General features: G+C 34.3%; 1 protein-coding gene across 4 annotated transcripts in view; it reads right to left on the bottom strand.

Moving 5' to 3' along the window:
* The window catches only part of LOC128998015 (potassium voltage-gated channel protein Shal), a 121,490-nt gene that overhangs the window by 22,365 nt on the left and 71,735 nt on the right, over positions 1 to 27,390 (bottom strand). For all 4 annotated transcript variants that reach the window (XR_008491176.1, XM_054423944.1, XM_054423943.1 and 1 more), the window contains exon 3: positions 5,913 to 6,101. Coding sequence is in view for 3 of the 4 variants with exons in the window: in XM_054423944.1 (XP_054279919.1) it covers positions 5,913 to 6,101 (189 nt within the window). In the remaining variant the exon portion in view is untranslated. The remainder of the gene's footprint in view (positions 1 to 5,912; positions 6,102 to 27,390) is intronic.

Below are 27,390 nucleotides of genomic sequence, written 5' to 3'. Positions count from 1 at the left end.
ATTTATAGAACTTGGTGAGGAATCTATCTGACATGGCGAGGAAGATTGAGTTTCTCCTATATTTATAGAGCTTGGTGAGGAACCTATCTCAGATGGCGAGGAAGAGTGAGTCCCTCCTGTATTTATAAAGCTTGTTGAGGAACCAATCTAAGATGGTGAAGAAGTGTGAGTCTCTCCTGTATTTATGGAGCTTGGTGTGGTACCTATCTGAGATGGCGAGGAAGAGTGAGTCCCTCCTATATTTATAGAGCTTGCTGAGGAACCTATCTGAGATGGTGAGGAAGAGTGAGTCCCTCCTGTATTTATAGAGCTTGGTGAGGAACCTATCTGAGACGGTGAGGAAGAGTGAGTCCATTCTGTATTTATAGAGCTTGGTGAGGAACCTATCAGAGACGGTGAAGAAGAGTACGTCCCTCCTGTATTTATAGATCTTGGTGAGGAACCTATCTCAGATGGCGAGGAAGAGTGAGTCCCTCCTTTATTTATAAAGCTTGTTGAGGAACCAATCTAAGATGGTGAAGAAGTGTGAGTCTCTCCTGTATTTATGGAGCTTGGTGTGGTACCTATCTGAGATGGCGAGGAAGAGTGAGTCCCTCCTATATTTATAGAGCTTGCTGAGGAACCTATCTGAGATGGTGAGGAGGAGTGAGTCCCTCCTGTATTTATAGAGCTTGGTGAGGAACCTATCTGAGACGGTGAGAAAGAGTGAGTCCATTCTGTATTTATAGAGCTTGGTGAGGAACCTATCAGAGATGGTGAAGAAGAGTAAGTCCTTCCTGTATTTATAGATCTTGGTGAGGAACCTATCTGAGATGGTGAGAAAGAGTGAGTCACTCCTGTATTTATATAGCTTGCTGAGGAACCTATCTGAGGTGGTGAGGAAGAGTGAGTCCCTCCTGTATTTAAAGAGCTTGGTGAGAAGCTTATCTGAGATGGTGAGGAAGACTGAGTCTCTCCTGTATTTATAGAGCTTGGTGGGGAACCTATCTGAGATGGTGAGGAAGAGTGAGTCCCACCTGTATTTATAGAGCTTGGTGAGGAACCGTTCTGACATGGTGATAAAGAGTGAGTCTCTCCTGTATTTATAGAGCTTGGTTTGGAACCTATCTGAGATGGTGAGGAAGAGTGAGTCTCTCCTGTATTTATAGAGCTTGGTGAGAAGCCTATCTAAGGTGGTGAGGAAGAGTGAGTCCCTCCTGTATTTATAGAGCTTGGTGAGGAACCTATCATAGATGGTGAGAAAGAGTGAGTCTCTCCTGTATTTATAGAGCTTGGTGAGGAACCTATCTGAGATGGTGAGAAAGAGTGAGTCCCTTCTGTATTTATAGAGGTTGGTGAGGAACCTATCTGAGACGGTGAAGAAGAGCAAGTCCCTCCTGTTTTTATAGAGCTTGGTGAGGAACCTATCTGAGATGGTGAAAAAGAGTGAGTCCCTCCTGTATTTATAGAACTTGGTGAGGAACTTCTCTGAGATGGTAAAGAAGCGTGAGTCCCTCCTGTATTTATAGAGCTTGGTGAGGAACCTATCTGAGATGGTGAGGAAGAGTGAGTTCCTCCTATATTTTTAGAGCTTGTTGAGGAACCTATCTGAGATGGTGAGGAAGAGTGAGTCCCACCTATATTTATAGAGCTTGTTGAGGAACCTATCTGAGATGGTGAGGAAGAGTGAGTCCCACCTATATTTATAGAGCTTGCTGAGGAACCTATCTGAGATGGTGAGGAAGAGTGAGTCCCTCCTGTATTTATAGAGCTTGGTGAGGAACCAATCTGAGACGGTGAAAAAGAGTAAGTCCATTCTGTATTTATAGAGCTTGGTGAGGAACCTATCAGAGACGGTGAAGAAGAGTAATACCCTCCTGTGTTTATAGATCTTGGTGAGGAACCTATTTGAGATGACGAGGAAGAGTGAGTCCTTCCTGTATTTATAGAGCTTGGTGGGGAACCTATCAGAGACAGTGAAAAAGAGTAAGTCCCTCCTGTATTTAAAGATCTTGGTGAGGAACCTATCTGAGATGGTGAGGAAGAGTGAGTCACTCCTGTATTTATATAGCTCGCTGAGGAACCTATCTGAGGTTGTGAGGAAGAGTGAGTCCCTCCTGTATTTATAGAGCTTGTTGAGGAACCTATCTGAGACGGTGAGGAAGAGTGAGTCCATTCTGTATTTATAGAGCTTGGTGAGGAACCTATCAGAGACGGCGAAGAAGTGTAAGTCCCTTCTGTATTTATAGATCTTGCTGAGGAACCAGGAACCTATCTGAGGTGGTGAAGAAGAGTAAGTCGCTCCTGTATTTATAGAGCTTGATGAGGAACCTATCTGAGATGGTGAGAAAGAGTGAGTCACTCCTGTATTAATATAGCATGCTGAAGAACCTATCTGAGGTGGTGAGAAAGAGTGAGTCTCTCCTGTATTTATAAAGCTTGGTGTGGAACCTATTTGAGATGGTGAGGAAGAGTGAGTCTCTCCTGTATTTATAGAGCTTGTTGAGGAACCTATCTCAGATGGCGAGAAAGAGTGAGTCCCTCCTGTATTTATAAAGCTTGTTGAGGAACCAATCTAAGATGGTGAAGAAGTGTGAGTTTCTCCTGTATTTATAGAGCTTGGTGAGGAACCTATCTTAGACGGTGAGGAAGAGTGAGTCCATTCTGTATTTATAGAGCTTGGTGAGGAACCTATCAGAGACGGTGAAGAAGAGTAAGTCCCTCCTGTATTTATAGATCTTGGTGAGGAACCTATCTGAGATGGCGAGAAAGAGTGAGTCACTCCTGTATTAATATAGCTTGCTGAGGAACCTATCTGAGGTGGTGAGGAAGAGTGAGTCCCTCCTGTTTTTATAGAGCTTGGTGAGTAACCTATCTGAGGTGGTGAGGAAGAGTGAGTCCCACCTGTATTTATAGAGCTTGGTGAAAAACCTATCTGAGATGGCGAGGAAGAGTGAGTCTCTCCTGTATTAATAAGGCTTGGTGGGAAACCTATCTGAGATGGTGAGGAAGAGTGAGTCCCTCCTATATTTTAAGAGCTTTGTGAGGAACCTATCTGAGATGGTGAGGAAGATTGAGTCCCTCATATATTAATAGAGCTTGCAGAGGAAGCTATCTGAGATGGTGAGGAAGAGTGAGTCCCTCCTGAATTTATATAGCTTGCTGAGGAACCTATCGGAGGTGGTGAGGAAGAGTGAGTCTCTCCTGTTTTTATAGAGCTTGGTGAGGAACCTATCTGAGATGGTGAGAAAGAGTGAGTCTCTCCTGTATTTATAGAGCTTGGTGGGGAACCTATCTGAGATGGTGAGGAAGAGTGAGACTCTCCTGTATTTATAGAGCTTGGTGAGAAGCTTATCTGAGATGGTGAGTAAGACTGAGTCTCTCTTGTATTTATAGAGCTTGGTGGGGAACCTATCTGAGATGGTGAGGAAGAGTAAGTCCCACCTGTATTTATAGAGCTTGGTGAGGAACCGTTCTGACATGGTGAGAAAGAGTGAGTATCTCCTGTATTTATAGAGCTTGGTGAGAAGCCTATCTGAGGTGGTGAGGAAGAGTGAGTCCCTCCTGTATTTATAGAGCTTGGTGAGGAACCTATCATAGATGGTGAGAAAGAGTGAGTCTCTCCTGTATTTATAGAGCTTTATGAGGAACCTATCTGAGATGGTGAGAAAGAGTGAGTCCCTTCTGTATTTATAGAGCTTGGCGAGGAACCTATCTGAGATGGTGAAGAAGAGTAAGTCCCTCCTGTTTTTATAGAGCTTGATGAGGAACCTATCTGAGATGGTGAGGAAGAGTGAGTCACTCCGTATTTATATAGCTTGTTGAAGAACCTATCTGAGGTGGTGAAGAAGAGTGAGTCCCTCCTGTATTTATAGAGCTTGGTGAGGAACCTATCTGAGATGGTGAGGAAGAGTGAGTCTCTCCTGTATTTATAGAGCTTGGTGAGGAGCCTATCTGAGATGGTGAGAAAGAGTGAGTCTCTCCTGTATTTATAAAGCTTGGTGTGGAACCTATCTGAGATGGTGAGGAAGAGTGAGTCTCTCCTGTATTAATAGAGCTTGGTAAAGAATCTATCTGACATGGCGAGGAAGATTGAGTCCCTCTGATATTTATAGAGCTTGGTGAGGAACCTATCTCAGATGGCGAGGAAGAGTGAGTCCCTCCTGTATTTATAGAGCTGGTTGAGGAACCTATCTAAGATGGTGAGGAAGAGTGAGTCCCTCATGTATTTATAGAGCTTAATGAGGAACCTATCTGAGATGGTGAGGAAGAGTGAGTCACTCCTGTATTTATAGAGCTTGGCGAGTAACCTATCTGAGGTGGTGAGGAAGAGTGAGTCCCTCCTGTATTTATAGAGCTTGGTGAGGAACCTATCTGAGATGGTGAGAAAGAGTGAGGCTCTCCTGTATTTGTAGAGCTTGGTGTGGAACCTATCTGAGATGGCGAGGAAGAGTGAGTCCCGAATGTAATACGAATGTTCGCGAATGCAGATTCGCCTATTGGGTCTGATGATGATTGGAGTGTCCAATCGAAATCGATCACCACTTACCATCGTTTTTGTATATTTACCGTCTTGTGAGTAACAGTATAAGAGTAAATATATGTTTTAAGTGTTATAAGACGTTTCTTTTATTTACTTTCCGTAAATTTAATAGGTATGAACACCCCAATATTACAATAATAAAGTCTTAATTATTGTAAGCACAAAATACAGAGATTATTAAAAATGCCTATGCAATAACAGTAAAAAAGTTTTCGTAAATGTACAAACAGATTGTAATCTAACCTTAAAAATTGTTTTTTGTTTGTAAAATTAACACACTGATAGGTGTGATCCTTCAATATTGATTGCTTATCGAAATCTAAAAGTGTTAATGACTATATTGATACAAGTTCTTAATTTCTTTAGTTTATTAGTTTATTTTGCTCAATGGCCGTATTGTATATGAACCAAAATTCCGTGTTTAACTGTAAGGTAATCTTTAATGCAACTTTTCTGGCATCCATAACTATTACTCTTCTTCAAAGCTTATCTATGGAGGCTCGAAATAACCAGGAATGTCCAGAGACAGAGTTTAATGTAAAACAAAACATTCAATATTTGTTTACAGATTGTATTTCACAGTCTAGAACGTAAATTTAAAGTGATAAAACATATTTTTTCTACATATTTATTTTCAGTGACTTTAAATGTATGTTGAATGACGATTTCACTGGATGTCTCTGGAAATAATTTTGAAACATTCTTCAATTCTACCTCTTGTATCTTCAGTTAAAAGTGTTGAGTTTGCACAGTAAAATTGTTTTTCATAGTTTGCCCAGATCATACCATTTAATGGCATATTAACTTAACAATGGAAACTAATAAACTTTAACACAAATATCTAGTTGAGCTGAAAGCCCTCTTACTTACATAAAATTGCAATATTTTTGTCTTGACAAAAATTAATCCTACGAATAGAATAAAATAAATAATTTGGATTAATATTTAACTGAGTGCTTGGAACTGTACGACCAACATTGGACATTCACAGAAAAAAACTCATGCACTCAAATTCCAGGTCTATAGCATTTATCCTGGAATAATTGAGAAAAATAATAAATCTGTATCTGTATAATAGATTTGATTTAAAAATACTGATTTGAGTAGACAAGCCGTTTAAATGCTTAATATTACTATGCGTTACAGGAAACATTCAACGTTAATAGGTTTCTGTAAACTTTCGCGATGCTTCTTTTTACTATACTTTCACAAATACGTAACTAATTCAGAGTAAAAAATCCCTATGGCAACGCAGCCAGAACTGTTGGTTTTACATTACACATCGATGTCCAGAAGTAGAATGCAAGCTTGGTGCAGACAAGGGAGCTGTGGAATGTGTACTCTGAACTCATTAAATGAGAGTCTACTCCCTAAATGAAAGTCTACTCACTGTAGTTTTCTCAAGGCAACGTAGCAGGTGATGATGTTGTAGCTCGAAGATGTCCTCCTCTCTGTAGCTCTCGTCCATCTCTAGGCCGGACTCCTGAGCTGCCAGTCTCGCCTCAGCAGCCTTCTTCTTGCTGACGAATGCAGCTCCTGACGACGCCTTGGCGATACGAATCCTCGCCAATCTGGCTTTCTGCAAAACAAAATCTGCATAAGTGTTGGAGCTTAAAATATGCGTGAATTTTGATCACCAAGGTATTATTACCAGGTATTTAATGTACAACGACTACTATAAGCGGGTAAGGGAGCGAGTGTCGTCCTATTCTTTGCCGTGGGGGTTATAAACTGTCAAAACCGTCAGATAGGCCCGAGTGCCGTTTGACTCCCCAGAGCGTAAGAGTGATTCAGGGGAGGGGTATCAGTGGAAGGGAATGTAGAGGGCAGGATTTAACGGAGACCGGGTACAGTTTCTTTTAAGAATAAGAATAAGAATCCATTTATTGTAATTTGTCAATTTACATTGCTATAGAAAACGTCAAAGAAATGCATTAAAGTGCAGTATAAAAGGAGATGAGTACAATGTACTTGTCAGGCTAACAGATAAAACAACACAATTAACAATTATCAACAAATCAATATAAACTGGGCTATCTTCTTAACTGGGCTATCCTAATATTGATTGAAAATTAATATCGATCATTAATATCTTCATTCAATTTTTTAATAATCAGCAGGTTTGGTTAGGTTAGGTTACAAGTTTCATTTTATCCCTAAAAAAATTGTCTCATCCCCCCCTGGTCACTGATACCTGGCCGGCATTCGCCCCGCCAAGCCTCAGGCTGTAAAATGACCCTTGTAAAAGTGTTTAGGCAAACGGCACTCGGCCCTGCATTTACTTTTAGCTGTATTAAAAGATAAGGTTTTACAAGTTTACATTTTTGTCCTAACTATGTGGGTGTTAGCTATTACATTACTTCAGGCTAGACCTAGGGGTTGCAGCATTATCACTTAGATAAAATCCATTGGTAATTTGGCGGGATTTAAACCCGGGGACCTCAGCAATTTCTTGCCTGCATCCATAAAAAACCTGTGTGTTTCAAAATTTAAACATGTTTTAAAAACTACTCTAACTCAGGCTTGCCTGTATAAACATGAAGAGTACTTTGGTTTAGAGTTTTAGTTTTAGTTATTTTAGTTACCATCTTGATTGTTTTGTTTTGTTTTTCTTTTGACGATTGTCATGAACTTTGTTATAGTTTTAACGACAATAAAGCATTTCATTTCATTTCATTTCGGAAACCGAAGTCCCGCGCTCTAACCACTAGACCAGCTCGCTCTCCCTTTAAAAGTTTACTAGAGGTATTAATTATACAACAAACTTTCCCATACTACTTTCACTTAAGTGTTATAAAAAATAACTAAAATTATGTTTAACGCAATATTTCTTCCCCAAGGCGGGCCTAAAATGTCACATGTACATCATTTTAAAGCTTGAGATCAGGGAAAGTTTGTCATACATTTTAACAGATTTTTCAACAGGACGTATGAAAATTCCTTTATCAAAAAATGGCACCATTTTTTGTCGATATAAAAGTTTTTAAGTCCATTCTACAAGGTTTTAAATTGTAATTAAGTAAAAATTAAAAGTTAAATTGTAAAGTATGTGGCAAACTATTCTTTTTCCAAAAAATATTTCATGACGATTCAAAAAAAAATTCGTTAAGTTGGCTTATAGCTGAAAAAGGTAGATTTTAACAGTCCTTGAAGCCTAGACGTTCCAACTCATGAAACAATTTAAAAAGTACAAAGAAAAATTCTAATCTCACAGTGCACTAGATATTTAAATTAAAACCACTTGGTATTTAAAAAATATTTTGAGACGATGTATTCAGTGGCTGTTTGAAATTAACGATATTAACATTGCCCTTATGGCGGGTAAGACCAAGATGGACGTTGACTTCCATAGACTCCATTTGAAAACAATTCAAAACTACAAAGCAAATTTATAATCTCACAGTGTCCTAGATATTTATATTATAATCACTTTGGTGTATGAAAAAATAGTTTTTGATGATAATTAATCCTGTTTGACCAGCTGTTTGAAATTATCCAAGATGGCCACTATCCTCCAAAGACTCTTAATAAGTGATGTCAAGAAATTTTGAATAATCTAAAAATGGTGTTTCCAGAAGGAGGAGTAAGATATAATTATCCAAATATGGCCTTAAAATCTCTGACACTGACTACCAAACACCCTGTTTAATGTCTCTTTAATAATCTCGAATTGTGCCTACATGTGGGTAGAACCATGGTACTAGTCCATGGTGAAAGACATAAATGAATAAAGTCATGTCCATTGTAAACATGTTTGTATTTTATATACGAATGGAACTGCCAAGAACGTCCAAACCACATTTTACGATCATAGTTTACATTCGAGCCAGTGACGTCATTTTAAAGTTCAAACAGTGGGTTTATGGTTATGATCCCTACAGTTGTCTGTTCTACTATCGGATGATAAAACCGTTTAATACGATAGAACAGTAAAGGCGTAATTTTGTTACATAGGAGGATAAAAATCCTAAAAACCCTAGGAGGACAAGTCCATGAAAACCCTATAAAACATTAACACATAAATTAGAGCAATGAACACCCCCGTGTTTGCAGGAATTGTCCATCAGCTGATAAATTAATCGTCATTAGTTCGCCGAACATGTGCACGTCCACATTCATCTGCGTTTCGGCAAGTAAATCATATGTTTGTTTATATTGAAATACCTCTATTAGGCAGTTTACATATGAGCAAGTCGTACTATAACAATGACAACTAAATATAGAGCTTTTAAGGAACCTCTTTCTATCACAGCGATGAAGATTAACTTACGGAAAAAAATAACTCAAGTAAAACATTAATTTAGTATTCTTGAAATGTTGAGCTGTTTAAAAACTATTTAAAAATGAAGATGAATTGTACTCAATTAACTTTTGCAAAGATGAAGCGGCTTAAACTCCTTTTAAAAAACAGAATCCAAGTGGGCAAATTTACTTCCTTACTGCTAATGCTCTAATGCTAATGCCTAATACGAGTAGGAGTGAGATGGTGCTGTTAACTTTTAAATTAAGAAGAATTACTTTTCTCTGATTTACTAACAACCAAATCCATTATGCCTCTAATCCATCCACTTCAAATATAAAAACTACAAAGGTAAACTAAACTATTGTGAATATGTTTTATTTCGACAATTTTATTACAATTCTAACAATATTAATTTAAGACAATCGGTTTATAAATAAGGGAGAAACCCTCATTTTTAGATACTGTGTACAACAATATTATATTTTCGCTCATTGAGTAACTAACAATTAAACAGCTGATTGTTTAATTAACTAGCAGTGATAGGCTATTATCCTATGACCGCAGCTGTTGTTTTAATACATAGATCTTAAACATGAGTTTCATTTTTTATTTCCGAACAGATTTTTTAAAATTTAGTATCATTAAAGTGGTATAAAATAGTGTGAATAAAACATTTCTACAGTAGTTTTGTTTAACCATGTAGGTACCGTTTATGTTAGACTAAAAACTTTAAAATGACCGCCATTTTGAAACTAACAATTATAAAATAATTAAAATTGTTCTCAAATGTTTTCGTTTATAACCTCTCATTGCCACGATGCAACGAAACATTGTACACCAAACAATAATTTCACCACTCGTGAACAATTAAATTGGTCTAAACAGTTGATTACTTGATGTTCAAATCATTACAATTTTACTTCTTCTCTCTCAATCCTTGAAACTCATTGGTCCGTTACCCGTGTTAGTAGTGTTAGTGTTAGTTAGTAAACTATGCTGTTATGAAAGTAAAAAATGCTGTCAGCATTCTGACACATACTTTCTCCCATAAGTTTGTCAACAACCTTTATCATGTGTAAGCGGTGAGAGTAAATATACGGAAATGGGATTTGTACAATTTTGTTCAGAATTTAAAGGACTATAACATACTCAATTTTTATCAAAATCGTTTTGGCCATTTTTGGGAAAATCCGATTTTTCTATTATTTTATGGGGGTTTTATGGGAAAATGACATAATTTACAATAACTTTTGAACCGTAATTTTTACAGAAATGGGATTTGTACCATTTTGTTCAGAATATAAAGGACTATAACATACTAAATTTTTATCAAAACCGTTAGGGCCATTTTTGGGAAAATCCTATTTTTCCGTTATTTTATGAGGTTTTATGGGAAAATCCCCATTAAAAATAAAAAATTCTAAAAAATTATCAAAATTGTAAGGACCATAACATACTATGTTAAATCAAAACCGGATTTTTTTCTATAATCCTATTTTTCGATATTTTATGGGGTTTTATGGGAAAATAACATATTTGACCATAACTTTTGAACCGTAATTTTTACAGAAATGGGATTTGTACCATTTTATTCAGTATATAAAGGACTATAACATACTAAATTTTTATCAAAATCGTTCTGGCCATTTTTGAGAAAACCCCCATTATAAATAAAAATTTAAAAAAATGAAAAAAACTCCTGTAGATACTAACCTACATACCAAATTTCATCGTAATCGGACCACAGGTGTAGTCTCTAGCTCTGTACACATCCAGACACACAGACACACACACAGACATCACTTTGAAAACCAATTTTTTGGGTCCAGGGGGACCCAAAACGAATATATCCACTCAAAACTCAAACTCGAAAATTTTGACGAAAACAATACTTTCTCCATATACTATAGTATAGGGGGAGAAAGTAAAAACGGTTGTAGGTAAAAAAATAGAATGTTACGGGTTAAAATATTGTAAATTAAACAATAGTAGTTGTATGTATGGGTTGTGTTTTACTTGTCCTGTGTTTTTTGCTGGTAGGGTACAGAAAATTTTATCGTACTCGTCTCCTCCAAGATGGTGTTAATGAATTAATGGGACTCGCATGAAACCCCGCGCTCAGCAAGCCCCGTGCGGGGACAACTACGCTCGCACCGTAAACACCTACTTTCCAGCCTTGTAGCGTATGTACTATTTTATAATAACACTGCTTTTAGGAAACATTTATTTCTAAAAACAAACGCTCAAAAGCGATACCTTATTTGAAATCGCAAACGTTATCAACAAACGATCGGAATAGGATAAGCTAAAGCCGCGCCCTTCGTAAAATCAAAATGATATATCGCTGTTCAGGAAACGGAGGCGAATAAGTTCACATGCAGAACTTCTATCGTCGGTTAAATTACGGTATTCGTGTATTTTCCTTTGTAATTTTGGCGTTGGTATCCAAAGACGATATGAGTTTGTGTCCAGTAAAAACTATTATATTTGTGCAATTGTTGGCGATTGATTTAAATGCTATTTGAAATAATTTTATTAACAAACTCTATTAGATAACAATGCAGTTACGTTCCTAGAAAGCATGCCTTTTCTTGTTGTCATGATTGACACTTACAGAAAGTCACAACAACGTTCAAATGTAGGATTTCGTAGGATATAGAAAATAATATTTTGATTATTAATTGTTATGGTAAATGTGTTAAAATATATTTCAAACTGCAGCGAAAACGGCAGTTTTCAGTTCATGCGTTACGGGGCTAAAGAAGTTACTTTACTTTCTATGGTAAACAAATATCTGACTCTAGGACAACAGCCGTACATTTTTCAGACAAATTCATCGGCGATTTTGCCGAAGAAAACAGTCCCGATTGGTCCAAATATTTTTGCATCGTTATTAAATAGCTATTTGTGTATTAAGATAATAATGGCTTAAAATAACACACATATTACCTTTTTAGATGTATATAAAATGTCATTTAGGTTATGTCTGCAATTGCTTTTTTAGGTTATGTTATTTGTTAACGTACCTGATACGTGGCTATCGTTGGTCTAAAACGACAACTGGGGAAAAAGGTGATTTAGCGAGCTGGAAAGATACAATCTTGCTCTAGAGAGGCAATGAGCTATTTTGCGTTCTGTTTACTGGTATGGCAATGTGATCATTTCCATGCAGTGGTAGGAAACGTAATTGTGTGTATTACCTTGTGGCATCATATGTATGTTTCATTACAATAACAACAACAGTTGCCATTTATTGACATTTAAACAAGTTAGACGAAATTGAATTTATCATTTTTATTGGGGGAGTAAAACATGTTGCTTCTAAGTAATAGCAACAGATGCTACAATATTGAAATGCCTCTGTCACCGCAAACCTGCATACTAAGCGAATTTTCATTTGCCTTATTGGATTTTCACTCCAACCTTTCCTTGAAGTTGTCAGAATTATTCACTATTTGAATATATTTGAATATTTAAATATTGGTTTAATGAGTATTTAGGTTTGCTGCTACAGGGTAATAAATTGTGTTTTAAGTGAAATGTGATAGCTTAGAATGAAATAAATAAATTTACTAAGTTTTAGCAAACTATTAAAAAAAACTTCAAACGCTCACTTATTCTCTATAAGAATAGCATGGTGATTTTAAACTTTAAGTTTTTTACTTTTCTCCAAAAGCATTTAACGTATGTACTAAATTATTTGTTTTAAGATCTAAAAAATAGTATGGAAACAAATTAGTTTTATATTTTGAGGGCCAACAATAAAAATAAAAACCCCAATTTTTACCCTATAAAACACCCCATTAACATTTCCCTAACGGTTCCCATAGTTCAATCATGTTGGTTCGCGAACTCGTGCGAATAAATGTAGGTTTACACATCTGTACCAAATGCAATCAAAATCGGATCATTTTTACTCGAGCTATCCGTGCTAACTTACACACACATATGGCACATGAATACATGTGAATTTGAACAATATGTGAACAGTAAAAGCTTTTCTTTGTTTTATATTGTATATGTGTTACTTGAAAATATTTAATGATAAAATCGTGTATAAACTATAATTGTCTTACCATATTGTATAAAATTTAAACAAAAAGATCCAAAACCAAGTTCTATTGTATTCTATTGTACCTCTGTCTGATTTGTTTTTTTCATTGAAGGTATAATTTTACGACCCTAACCAGTTATACCATAGTACGTTCCCAACCTAACCTAACCAAACTTTTCTCCATGTTAAATACTACACAGTTCTGATATTTACATTTAAATATTTTGACAAAATACAATAGCTACAATTTTTGTTCTCTAGAAGTGTATCAGTAGAGGGTTTATCATCCTAAACATTAGGTAGATTTTAATTTTGTAAAACTAAAATTAATATGGATTGACTGATTAAAAATACAGTTTAAGCTATTCCTGTTAATCGAATGGTACATGCAATCCACAATTAGCTATTTAGTTGGAAGAAGAAATAAAAGAATCAACAACCATATATATTTTATGGTTACATATTATCCGTGACACTAATTTCCATATTATCAAAGATAATATGCCCTGTTGCACTCATCTACTGAAACGATTTCGCTAGTTGGTAAGCTCATTAACCAGGCCTAATGCGTTCCGACATTATTGTGGGATTTGCATAAGCAGAATTACTTTTGGTCCTTGATGGGCCTAATTATTAAAAAATACGGGTAAAATTAAGTTTTCTGAAAAAAGTCTAAAAATAAGTATTTTCAAACACAGAAATACGAATATATAAATTGCACACTGCACACATTGCACATTGCACATTGCACACTAAAATTTCAACTGAATGTTTAAATACGTTTTAAGAGAGCTCGTTAAATACGTTTCATTACGAGAGTTCAAATACATTTTATAAATATAAATGACTGGGACAGTTGTGTCTTTTAATGCGAAGGCTGTTAGTTCAATCTAGAAAATAATATATTCTGGACCCAAATGCTACTTTTATTAGGATATTAATTAATTGACGTTGATATTCCTTTCCAGTGGTCCTTTTTATAGGGAATTTTAAGTTTTTTTACAATTATAGCTCTTACGTGGAATTATTATAAAGGATAATCCTCAGATAACTCTTAAACAATATAAACTATCTGCATGCACTGATCAATATGTAGTTGATAATTTTAAATCCAACTACACACACAAAATATTTATGCTATTTTACGATTAAGTGCTCACATATTTCACACGTATAGCGACAACACTGATCAGAAAATCTAAGCTTAAAAACGTAAATAGATTAAATGACCAGACACTGACAGTGACATGACATTGGCAATATGGCATCAGTGACAACTACTAGGGGACAGGGGACTGTTAGCGCGATAAGGGTATAAAACTGTTCTACTGAGCACGGGTTTTCAACCGTTTTACCATGTTCTACGTTACTTCAAAAGTGCAAACACCATTGCATTGGTAATAAACGTATACACGAGAAAAAAAAGCAATAGTCATAAAACATAAATTACACTTACACTCTATGAATTTTACATATTTTTTGTAATGATAATTTGAGGTTTTTTATGTTTGGACATTATTATTCGCAGGGGTAAATCTTTATTTTCGTTTTGGAAAATGTGTCAAGGGTTTAGTTACCACTAATTATAATTTTTGTATTTCTTGTTCATGATATTTTAAGTCCATTCATCGTTATATCCCAACCTTTGACCCAAGATTTTCCCAAACCAAATGAGGTTTTTTTAAATTGGTCCTAATTCTCTAGAGTTTCAAATACGAATAGCATAAAATTAAAAATACACGAAACTTTCAAAATTTTTAGACGCATAGCAAAGATACAACGTAAAAGCTATAGAAAAAAACATAAATTTGAAATACATCTACATAGGATCAATATTTTTAAATCCTCGAGGTATAAAATGAACATTATATGAACATTATTTGTTAATAGCGAAAATCATACCAGGTGGAATAAGGATGGAGTCCGAATCTGAAAAAGGACTAGCCGCAGGCAAATGTCAAGCAGGCTCAAATTGGGGCTTCAAAACTCTCTTGAGCGGTCGCTAGAAACACATTCTGTAGCAAATGAGTAGAGCTTGGAGCTTGAACACGAGAGCTCTCCCAGCCCAACCACCAATTACCACTGAAATAGATGTCAGCTCTAGACTATAACAATGGTCTATCATCTAACAAGTCATTTAGACCTATATCTTTTGGGAATAGGTGGGAAAATGCGTTTACACACAGGTGACCAACCAGTAGTGTGAGAGTCCTACGGGTTTAGGACCCATAGACTACACAAAAAACCTATTCTACTCTCTCTTTTACGCTGGAGCAAAGCCTTCATCAAATCCCCACGGTTGGACATGCCTTATATGATTCTAGCAATTAATCGTCCTTGAGTCTCCTGTTGTATCCTACCAAATAAACACAAGTGTTAAACAAAATGGTTTTTCATTTAGTGACCCTTACCACCACAAGGACTCACAATGTCTAGTGCTTTGGTAGAAACCCTAAAAAAATATTGTCCAAAGATACAGCAGATACTTTGTAGACCATGTTGGATGGGGTGCTTTTGACGGCTATCTTGAAGACTGTACAACTAAACATAAAGAGTAAAATAGAAAAGAAGTAAAAAATATTCAAACAACGACAGTTTTATTAGCAACAACAAATGCTTGACAGCAAAAGAAAAATGTTTAGGCAGCGGAAGCATCAAGAAAAGGCTTTGTTTAGTTTCAATTCAATATTAATTGTTGATTTGTGTAATTCGTGTTAGTTTTATAGTCGTATTTTGTATTTCATTCTCTTTAGGTTCTTCGAGTTTTTATTGTATTAATTAATTAAGAATTAATTTTTAATTCACAAAAGCCGAATTTAACAGGCTTATATTTTTTTGTTTCTGAAGACCTTAAAAGCGTTGGGATCGAAACCGATAAGAAGTATACACCTTTATAATAATAACGTTTAAAAAACGTCTATAATAATTTTCGGGTTACTGGTGGGGGTTTGATTTTCTTTAATACTAAACCCTATTCGGATGTGGGTGTTGAAATTCAAAATCATGTTAAAAGTGCGTGACTTCACCCTGGGTCTCGTGTACTGAATATTATTTGAAAAGTGAAAGCCATGAAAAAAAAATAAAAGTGATGGAATGTTAAGTTTCAGATAAATTAACGTCTAACATTTCTTGCCATAACTTTTTGAAAATTCGTTGTATCAAAGTCGGTTTTGCGGCATTGATTTCCTTTTTAAAAGCTCTTAAAATGATGTGCTACTTGATGGGGGTTGCCATTTAAAAATTTTAAGTTACCCCCAGCAACCCCTATTTGGGGGGGATTGAATTTCAAAATACCACCTAAAAGTACTTTACATTAATTACCCTAGTAAGTGTATCGAAGCTCGTTTGAATACATGCAGCCGTTCAAAAATTAACCAGGGGGGATCTATTATCGGACACACTGTATAAAAAATAAAAGGAAATCTAAAGAACATACTAATTATGTAATTTCAATGGTCATAATTAGACGAGCAGTGTTATAACAATAATACCAACAATAGGTATCTGCTGCAACTAGACCCGCGGATCTGGGCCGCGAACGCTCATATGTGTCGTGCCTCCCTTTGTCGGACTGATTTTATCAACTGGCTGCTATTACAATTTATAAAACCCAAATCATTTAAAGATTGATAAATACGCCAAATTTTTATTTGAAACAATTTTCTCTGTCTTGTTTCTTATCAATACAATTCAACTAAACACACGAGGGTTGAAATATAAAAGTGCAGAAATTGAATTTAAACTTAAATTACAAGAAAATAATAAATTTGTTGATTTCACACGAATTACCTTTTTTAGAGTAGATTTCTGCCAATTTTCTCTAATTCTCTTGCTGTTTGTCTCTTAGGTATTGATAAAATGAACACAGAAATAAACTTAAAAAGAGGGAAGGGGTGGAAGAGGGGGAGGGGCGGGGACTTTTAAGAAAATTTTCGTTACATACCCAATAAACATCCATGAAAAAATCAGGTTATTAGTTTCCGGAAGAAAATAACTTGACATAGTTAAAAAGGCTTAACCCATAGTAATGTGCTAAAAAGTTCCAGGCTAGTGTCCTAATAGATGCGGGGGTTTTCAGCCAAAAGTCTGGGGACATTGAGCCCGCGGGAGTCCGGCACTACTGAGAGGCCATTTAGTATCTCAGTGTGTGTACATTTTAAACTCCTCCCCACAAACAAATATTATTGGGATATATAGTCGTGTTTAGCTTAAAACATAATAAATTATTTTAAACAGCAAAATATTATGTAATTCCATCAATACTCAAGCTAAGGGTGTACTGTCGTGGTGGAACTACTTATGCCTAAGTATTAAATTGAAGTATAAAATGCCATTCAGTTAGATCTACTTCGTTTCTACAAGCTTCCTCAAAAAGCTGCCTAGTCTCATATCATACTGATTCCTACATGTACTCAGTTTTGATTCGGAGTCCATGTAAGGGATCCGAATTATTATGAATGATATGTAGTTGATTCAGCTTAAAGCGTTATTGGCTTAAGCTTGCGTTGGGATTGAATAAATCCCGGGAAATACCAGTATTTTAGTCCCTAATCCATAGCTATACCTTTGATGACAAAGTTTTCGCTTTGTATTTTATATTCATTGCACACGTTCTCGTGTGTTTGTTTCCTAAATTATCACACCGCACAAAGAAGTATTTTCTTATAAATTATAAACTAGAAACCACATTAAGTTTGTGAGCAGTATCTATTTCAGACTAGGCTTTAAATATTAATCTAAATAAAATATTTGTATAATACAAGTATTTGTTTTTGTCCTAGGCACGGGCCCGGGATTGTTTTTCACATTACTTCAGGCTAGACGTAGGGGTTGTGGCATTATCACTTGGATAGAATCCATTGGTGATTTGGGATTTGAACCCGGGACCTCGGGGATCGCAGTCCCGCGCTCTAACCACTAGACAGCTCGCACCCCATATATTAAGTATTGACAAACTAATGTAACACCATGTATACAGTATATATACGTATACTGTAACATAATACAGTATACATGTATTATCATACTGTACCACGTTATTATACAGTATATATATGTATACTGTATATAGTATATATGTCATTGAATGCTTTTGAAGTTATATGTAAGTCAGTGAAAGTATTGTTTTTAGGACCCTGTTTGCATATAAATTAAATAGAGCAACTTAATATTCTCAAATCAAGACATTTAACAGGTACGAGGCAATTTGTTTATTTTATGCATTTGGCCATTTTGCAATTTATATTAAAAATAAGGTAAATACTAGGGATAGTTTTGTTTGACGTTATTCGTCACTTAGTTGCATGCACAACATTTGCCCCAAACGATTATGGCTTTCGTGAGGTTTCATATTATAAGTTTCACATGACAACTATTTTGAAAGTAATAATTTATGTTGATGAAATATGTGTAAACTGTGTGTGTGGCGATAGATACATATTAGAAACTCACGTGACATGTTTACAGTTCGTCAAAGCTGAGTCATAAGAAAATTTGTAAAAACCACAAACTGGTGGACTGATAAACAACACTAAGCACCTTGAACAAAGATCACATTGTCATTACAGTATTATTATACAGGGTTATTCTAAATGATGGACCCATTTTTAATGCTTTATAATTGTTATACTATTAAACTTACCGCTATAAAATACACATCAAACGAAAAAGCAACTCAAAGAGTTTATGCCTTCCAAAGACACATCATTTAACAATATCGATCCAACAGAACAGAATTGTACAAAGTTAAAAAGTAATCTCCAACTTTTTTTACCACTAGAAATTTGGAGGTTACTTGACGTTTTTGCAAATAACTTTTAAATGGTGAGGAAATCGACTAAAGTGGAAGGTATTATTCCGAAAGAGAATAAAATTTCCTACAATCTACTATTATGCATATCTTGAAAATACTCAATAAATGTAGCCTAAATTTGGCTTAAAATAAAAAGTGTGAAATTTAATGTTTTTTGCTATGTTTATTGTCTACAATTGAAGACGGGGATTTTCAATTTTTTTTTTTCATTTTGAGGCAATTTTTGGTACCTTTCTTGAGTATTTTCAAAAAATGCATAATAGTAGATTGTAGGAAATGTTATTCTCTTTCGGAATAATACCTTCCACTTTGGTCGATTTTCTCACCATTTAAATGTTATTTTCAAAAACGTCAAGTAACCTCTAAATTTCTAGTGATAAAAAAAGTTGGAGATTACTTTTTAACTTTGTGCAATTAAATCTACAGTTCTGTTGGATCGATATTGTTAAATGATGTGTCTTTGGAAGGCATAAACTCTTTGAGTTGCTTTTTCGTTTGATGTGTATTTTATAGCGGTAAGTTTAATAGTATAACAATTATAAAGCATTAAAAATGGGCCCATCATTTAGAATAACCCTGCACTGTATTTTAAACGGAATATTAATGAAACAGGAGCGTACTCGTAGAATAAGCATAGATGCCTTGTGTAGCTTTTTAATCAGTCGGGACCATTTAATTGAAAGCAGTGATCAATAACTGGATACAATTTCGACTGTTGAAAACCTAATAACTTTTACAGGGTCGAACCGTAAATCTTATGATTTGAGAGCACTTGAATAATTCAGTTAAAGCTCTTGTAATATGACGTTTAATTATTGTCTCAACCTTGGACACTTATACAATACTACTCCAGAATTAGCGTGGTATTGTAATGTGTAGTAATAATTGTGATTACGAGTATAGCTGATCAAACAATAAAGACAACCAACAACTTATTGGAGCCGCAAATAGAAATTTATTGTTGAGTGAAACATCAGTTTAAATTTTCATTACAGGTATCTCAAAGTCGGAGAAGAGTGATGAACACTTGGGTGGGTGGATTGTGTAGGAAGAACTCCTACACTATGGTATTGAATTCGTCACAGGACTCCACACAGTGATAATACCCCAGCCACAGCAAACCTGTAGACTAAGCGAATTTCCATTTGCCTGACTTGATTTTCAATTAAATCTATTCAAATAACATTAGGTTTAACGAGTATCTAGGTTTGCTGCCTACAGGGAGGGTTAATAAAGTGTGTTTTTTAGTAAAATATAAACAGCTTAGTATAAAATAAATAGATTTGCCAGGTTTGATCCAAATATATCCATAAACAAGCAAACTACAACAGTTTACTTATTCTCCATAAGAATAACATGGGCATTTTTAATTTACGATTTTCTCCGTAACCAATAATCATACAGAAAAACTTAAATATACCAAATTATTTGTTTTTTAAGCTCTTCAAAATGATCTAGAGAATATTTTGTAAATTTTAACTTTCGAGGGTAAAAAACGAGAAAACCCAATTTTCACCCCATAAATCTCCCTATAACCCCCTGTTCCCATGGTCCGATTATGCTGGTTCGCGAACTCGTTCGAATTATTATAAGGTTATTTTTAAGGTATTATTTATAAGGTAGGTTTACACGTTTGTACCAAATTTCATCAATATCGGATCATTTTCGCTCGAGTTATCGTGCTAACGGACACATATCTAAAAATGAATTTGAACGGATAGTTTTTTTGGCCTCTAGGAACCTCAAAACGAAAAAGTAAATCGGTCCCGGGTCTAGGTCTTACCATGAGTACTATGGTAATAGCTTATTCCCTATATGGGAAATTCGCTAAAACGCTGTTAATACTGTCTCTCAAGCAATGAACACAATTACACTTTAAATTTATACGGAAAACGTACACAGAACACGGATATGAAACCTTAACTTCGCAGCCAATAACGTTCTGTTTTCAGCACACAACAGAAACATTTTGAGGAACGAACTTTAATTAAACTAACTGTTAGATCCATTATGAATTGTATCAGAATCTGGTTTGATGAATAAGCGAGTATTTACCAAGTATTTAGAATCCCATTGAAAACATAGATGGAACATAATACATGAATTTAACTTTGGATACTACTTGTATAAGGTTCTTCTATTGTGTGATATTATTTTCATGTTTTATATATTATCTAAAGTCAAGTGAATTGGTTAAATGCATGCATTTAGTAATACCAGTACGCCTTAATGTTTTATAATTGCTTAGTTTATTTTAAAATAATTGATTTGTTTTCGAACTAACGTGTCGATAGTGCGATAGTTTGTCATGGTAAATAAATGATGTTTATTGTTTAAAAACATATCGTGTTGTGATAATTACAACAAGCGGTTTTTATACCCATTGATAATTTATAGTATATTTTAATTCTTTTGACAATTAATTGTCGTGTGTTGTAAAAAAGAATGTTTCATTTTTCTTCTAATAATACTGTGCGGTGTACTGGAGAGCCAATTGGAAAGACATGACGTCGTTTGGCATTGTGGATGAGTAGAGGCTTCTATGCTTCTACTAGCCTTAACTATAGACACACCACCAAGGAAAGGCTGGTGTAAAATAATCTTTTTTGTCTTCATCGATGTGGATTTTAGTTATTTGTGTAACTAGTGGGCGAAGTGGCACTTTGCTGAACAAGAGAAATGTTTACGTACGAGCCGTAGGCGAGTGTGGAAAGTTTCTCAAGTGCAGCAAAGGCAGTTTGCACTCGAGTTACACATTATATTTTTCCTACAGTTACTATGAAGTATATAAATAATTAGTCTTTCAAACACTGTACAACACTTTTTCAGGTTAGGTTAAATCCAAACATTGAACGCAATGGGAAACGCTGTACCAGCTGATCGTAGTCGTAGTATCTTTAAGTGTTGCCAACTTATATCCAAGCATACACGTTTAGATGTTTAGTTGGAATACTGGAGTGCGGCAAAAGTAAGTAAATGCAGCAATTAACAACCATCGATGTTAACAACTTTCTGTGCTATAATCAGTGCAAGGAAGGCCACTTTTTCGGGGGACTGTAGGAAAGAAATTTCACCTAATTGCCTACATTTAAAGAAGATGGAATTTCTTACAACAAACTATGTGTTCATTGGATAATAAACTTTGCCTTCCATACTGATCGAGCGTGAACTTCATTCAAAGTCAATTCGTATAAATTTTATTGTGTTTTTATTTTTTTAAGTCAAGGATATAGCAAACCGAAGAGAATCTTCCTAATTATGATATAGTAAAATAATTCAAAAAAATCAATGATCGTCTGGAAAAATTATCAAGGCAAGTGTAGGCCCTACACATTATTTACAGTAGACTTTTCAATGTGAACACACAACTTAAAAACGTATATGAACACTATAAGTGTCTAGAAGATTCGCACCCATTATCTACTGTATTAAAGGTAACAAGTTTGACCAGAATTTCAGCTATGGCGCAGACTGTAGGCTGTACCATTGACTATAAACAGAATATACTTCCCATGTAATGTAAAAAATTGAAGCAAAAAAAAACGTGGTGCAATCTTTTGAGATGGTCTATCAACCAATGACAATATTCTGTGTTAAGTGATGAATCAATCAGCTTTTGGCTATGATAATACATTTGTTTCAATTAATTTAACCCAATAAACTAGTAAACTCTGGTGAGATGGTCCTGAACTTCATCTATTTTCTTGGCTTTAAATAACTTTTATATCACGTGGGAAGTATCAATCAATCAATCAAATTATCCTTTATTCATTTAAGTACAATTGTACAGGAATAGAGTCAGATCTTACAAAATAAAATGTTTTACATTGAACTAAAAAAAGACAGAATATTTATTTTATTTTTATCTCCCAAAACTCTTCAAGAGAATAAGGGGCAATTTTAATCAAATACTGTTTCAGACAATTTTTAAACTTTTTTGTATCATTTTCAGTTAGAAGTGCTTTTGGAAGATGAGACATAAATTTATTTCCTGTGAATTTCGTTTTCTTTTTATAAAATTCGGGATTATGTCTATCAATTTGAAATTGAGAACGAGTGTTATAATTATGACTAATTTTGTTTGATGCCTAAGTTTTTGTAATATTTTTCGCATAAATAATAGTTTCCAAGATATATAGTCCACGAACAGTTAGTATCCCAAGATCAGTAAAAATATGTTTTACCGAATCTTTCCTTTTTAAATTAAACATTGCCCTAATTGCCCTTTTCTGGTACGATAAAATCCGTTTTAAGTTTTTTGATGTAGTTGCTCCATATATACTGATTCCATAAGCTAAATTAGAATGAACTAAGGCATAATATATTGATATTAATGTTTTTAAGCTGCAAACTTTATACATTTGTCTCAAAGCAGATACTCCTGAAGACATAATTTTGATAACATGATCAACATGTTTGTCCCAGGTTAGATTTTTATCAATTATTAAACCAAGAAATTTTGTATGTTCTACCTGCTGTAATTTATAATCTTCTAAAATTATGTCTGGATTTAATTTGTTTTTGTTTTGTTTTGTAGAAAATGATACAAAATTAGATTTTTCAGGATTTAAAAGAAGGTTTTTGCTATCAAAGAATTCTTTTATGATGGAGAGACTGACCAATGATGATGCTACAATACTTTCTTTTGAATTTCCACGAATGGTAATATTAGTATCATCAGCATACAAACAGGCCGCCCCGCCCACAGGCATCAAGTCCGGCAGACCCCTCAAGTATGTTAGGAACAAGAGGGGCCGCCTTAATATAGTATACCTACTTAATATAGTATATTCTGTGTATAGTCAATGGTTGTACATTGTGTTCAAAATTGGCTAATTTTGATGTAAATGAGTACAAAGATGATTTGATGTAGCAGATACTAAACTATTTAAGTTAATACAACAAGAAATGTGATATTTTAAACTATGTCGCATAATTTTTTTGATAAATTGACTTAAAATGTGATTACCATCAAATGACACCAACTTTGATTCAAAATGGTTGAGTTTTAAATCGAAATATATCGTATAAAAAGGCTATCTAAAATATATTAATTTATTTTGAACATCCTTTGGGTGCTATTGATCCCCAAGCCAAGTTAATTAGAACAGATTCATATAGATATCGGTTTAATATTTTAAGGTATAATCCTTACTAAGCAATAACTTCCGTTGTTTTACGCTGTGTTATGTTTTCATACTAGTTAGAATTTAAAATTTTAGAATCAAACAATTGCTTTAAACTGTGACGCAAATAAATTCACATTTCCATCATTTTAAGTACCTATCCTGCAAATATTATAATTTTTGATGATATTTATTTAATTAAATAACTTCTTGATCAGCATTGTACGTGTTATTAAATTTACGGAAAATAAATGAAAGATACGTCTTATAACACTTAAAACATAAATTTACGCTTATACTGTTACTCACAAGACGGTAAATATACAAAAAAAAATGGTAAGTGGTGATCGATTTCGATTGGACACTCCAATCGAAATCGATCACCACTTACCATCTTTTTTGTATATTTACTGTCTTGTGAGTAACAGTATAAGCGTAAATATATGTTTTGAGTGTTATAAGACGTATCTTTCATTTACTTTCCATTTATTTAATATTTTATGAACATTTGAGAAATTTCCTTTGTTTGACAGACAAATTCATGACTGTATTTTCTGTAATGTGCATTACCTATCATCAACAATTTTATTACCACTAAGGTTAAAAATTACAATGAAAACAAAAATTATCAAAACGTATTAACATAATACGAGGTGTTAGCCCGTCCTACGTACGGGAATTCAGTAGTCGGTTGTAACCGTGTACAATTCAGATCAGCTAGTTTACACATATAAAGACAAAGTTTCTTGCAGTTTTAATGTGAAAAATCATCTTTAAACAAATGTTGTGTGACCAAATATGTTTTTATTCTATCATAGATATGCATTTTAAATCCGATAACTTTACAATAAAACAGCAATTCTGCAATCGTTACGATGTGAAAAGCGTTGAAGTGAGATTTGCAGCCGATTCGCACAGACGCACACTGATTATAAGTAGCCTACAGTAGAGAGAGTAATAGCTTTGACTATTAATACAACACTTCTTTATCTTATACAACTTCTGTATCCAATAGTCAATGGTAATAGTCAATTGAGAAGTGTATAGACCTAGTCAACGATACCACCTTCCATAGCATACCTCCATGCTATGAGCACTAACTGCTCTTGGGTTGTTACAAGTGGAGGTTATTTTTGCCTCTTCCATAATTATTATCACCACAATACAACTACTGTACACAATTTCCAGTAGGTCTGAATAGAAACGACCTAAAATAAAACGATAGTATCCAATAAAATTCACAGTACGAATAATATAACTTTGGTGTCCTAACATCAAAACTAATCGTCACACCTATCCTTTATATCAATTTCACTGCATCAATTGCTAAATAAATAAGTGTAAACAAAGAAAAGTAAAAACAATAACAGTTTGTTTTGAAACAGCTGTTTGGTTCAAATAACATTCATTTAAAAAAAAGAACTGGTCACCTGTAGCAGGAATATAAAAAGTAAACACGCTAGTAAAGCTAATGACGTAATTGTCAATTTTTATTATATTATCCATACCGTTATCAGTTCTATCCTTGATAATTACCCACCCTCATTGAATAAATGTACATCGTAATTTCCCATATTAGTTAATTTAGACTACAATATATTCATAGTTTAAATAAAAGTGATATTTTCACGTTTGGGGGCGCTGATATAGGCACCCCCAAACGTAACCACATAACTGAACACGATTTCATAAAAGGATGGTTTGTCTAATTGCATTATCCTAGGTCAATGTTGACGTTGTATTCAATCTATGTCATCCATCTGTTTATCTTTGTATAAAACCCGGCTGAGGTTGTGGTGGTAATTTAAAATCGTGATTCCTGATTATTCTTGATCTTCTTTTTATGACATCAATATTTCCGGGCATAATCCAAACAAAGTTAAAGCAGACAAACATTAAATGTAAACAAAAAGCTACCATGAAGAATTAAAACATGTAAACATTGTTTTTCTTCTATCCTTTCCTTGAAAAGTGGACCAGTAAAATAATTTGCATTTATCCTTTTTTATTAAGACTCGTGTACAGAGCCTCGATTTGTAATGTGGTTTAATTAATTGTGGTCTAAACTATTTTAAACTGTGGTCTAATTATCTCTACTAATCTTACTTATTTCCTATAATCAATGACAAAATAAGAGTAAATAAAATAACCTCATAGTTCCATAGTTTATATTTAACCAGGTGTTAGTCAAAACAAATTGTACTGCTCTAAAACAAATCGAAGATTACAAAGATTGCTCTAAAATATAATTTGAACATCCTAGTATTTTACTATGTATATTTAATTAATCTGTCATCATCTTACAGAAAAATTGAATATTGAACGTATCAATGATTAGCATTACACAATACACATAGTATAAATAAGTCAACCCTAAGTATGTCTTTACATTTTTATCCAAATGCTGAATTTTTGACACAAAAGCTGAATGTTTACAGCTGTTATGTTAAGCAAATTATTTTATGCCAAAAGCTAGTTTAGAATCTTAGCGTCGGCTGCTAGACTTTTAAAAAATTAAAACTTAATTTCTAAAAAACTGGGACCCTAAACTAAAATTATGGCTTCGACATTCCCTAGTTCTCAAAATTATCTTTCTTTCAACACAAAAATCATGAAAATCCGTCGAGTGGTTGATTCAGAATCGTGAAATAAAAAAACACTGTTTCGTTTTAATATTATAGATGTGTAATACTGCAGCATAAGAGGCATATGAGGGTCATACTTCCTTGTGGGCCTAAAATAGTTCTTAGAATCAGCTGGCGTCGAGGAAATTAGATACACATAATTCTTACTCGTAAATATCGATTGCAAGTAATCGGATGTATCGAAAGTTGGTATTAATTTGGCTGAACGAAAGTTTATCGTTTCATTGTTGCCAACAGGATCTTAATATGTTTATTTTGAAACTTACAAGATGACTGATTAGGTTTGCATCGCAAACAAATTTTAGCGCTAATGAAATAGAAATTATCAATTGAAAATTTGTAGTATAGGCCTACATCTGACTGTATCCAAAAAGGATAAATAAATATTTAATTTCTTCTATATGAGAATTTATATCCTTATATATAATACGTGAAGGTGATTTCTACGAAACACTACTCCTCCGTTAATAATGGACGGATTTTTACAAACGATGTGTCAAAATTAAATATTTTTTGTCTAGGCACCCTCTTTCACCAATTCCTGTAACAACTTTACCCCACAGACCATCAAAATCCCAATGTATTTCTTATGAAAAAATTATTTTGTTTACTTAAACAGACGAATAATTTGTATTATTTACAGCTGTTCATAGTAAACACATGATACACACAAGAGCGTTCGTTTTCAGTTTCGATAACTGGAATGGAGTGATTGATTACACTTTGAGTTTCCTCTTTTAAATCATCGGAAATAATTATGACTGTTATTCGTTTTAAAATAACACCTGTAATACTTTGCATTTGCTTGAATTCGAGCAACAGGTGCACTAGTATTTATATATTCGCTGCAATACAATATTTCACCCATAACCATCCCCCCCCACACACACACACATAATCAGCTGTGCAATCGTTGACTCACTACAAAACCAATAACAACTGGTTAACTTTTAACTATATGTCACTTCTATTGGTGTTTAAGTTTCAG

Source organism: Macrosteles quadrilineatus, unplaced genomic scaffold (genome assembly GCF_028750875.1).
Source record: "Macrosteles quadrilineatus isolate MER2022 unplaced genomic scaffold, UCM_ALF_1.0 Scaffold_7__1_contigs__length_78375512, whole genome shotgun sequence".
Classification (NCBI taxonomy): domain Eukaryota; kingdom Metazoa; phylum Arthropoda; class Insecta; order Hemiptera; family Cicadellidae; genus Macrosteles; species Macrosteles quadrilineatus.
This window is presented reverse-complemented; position numbering and strand designations above follow the sequence as displayed.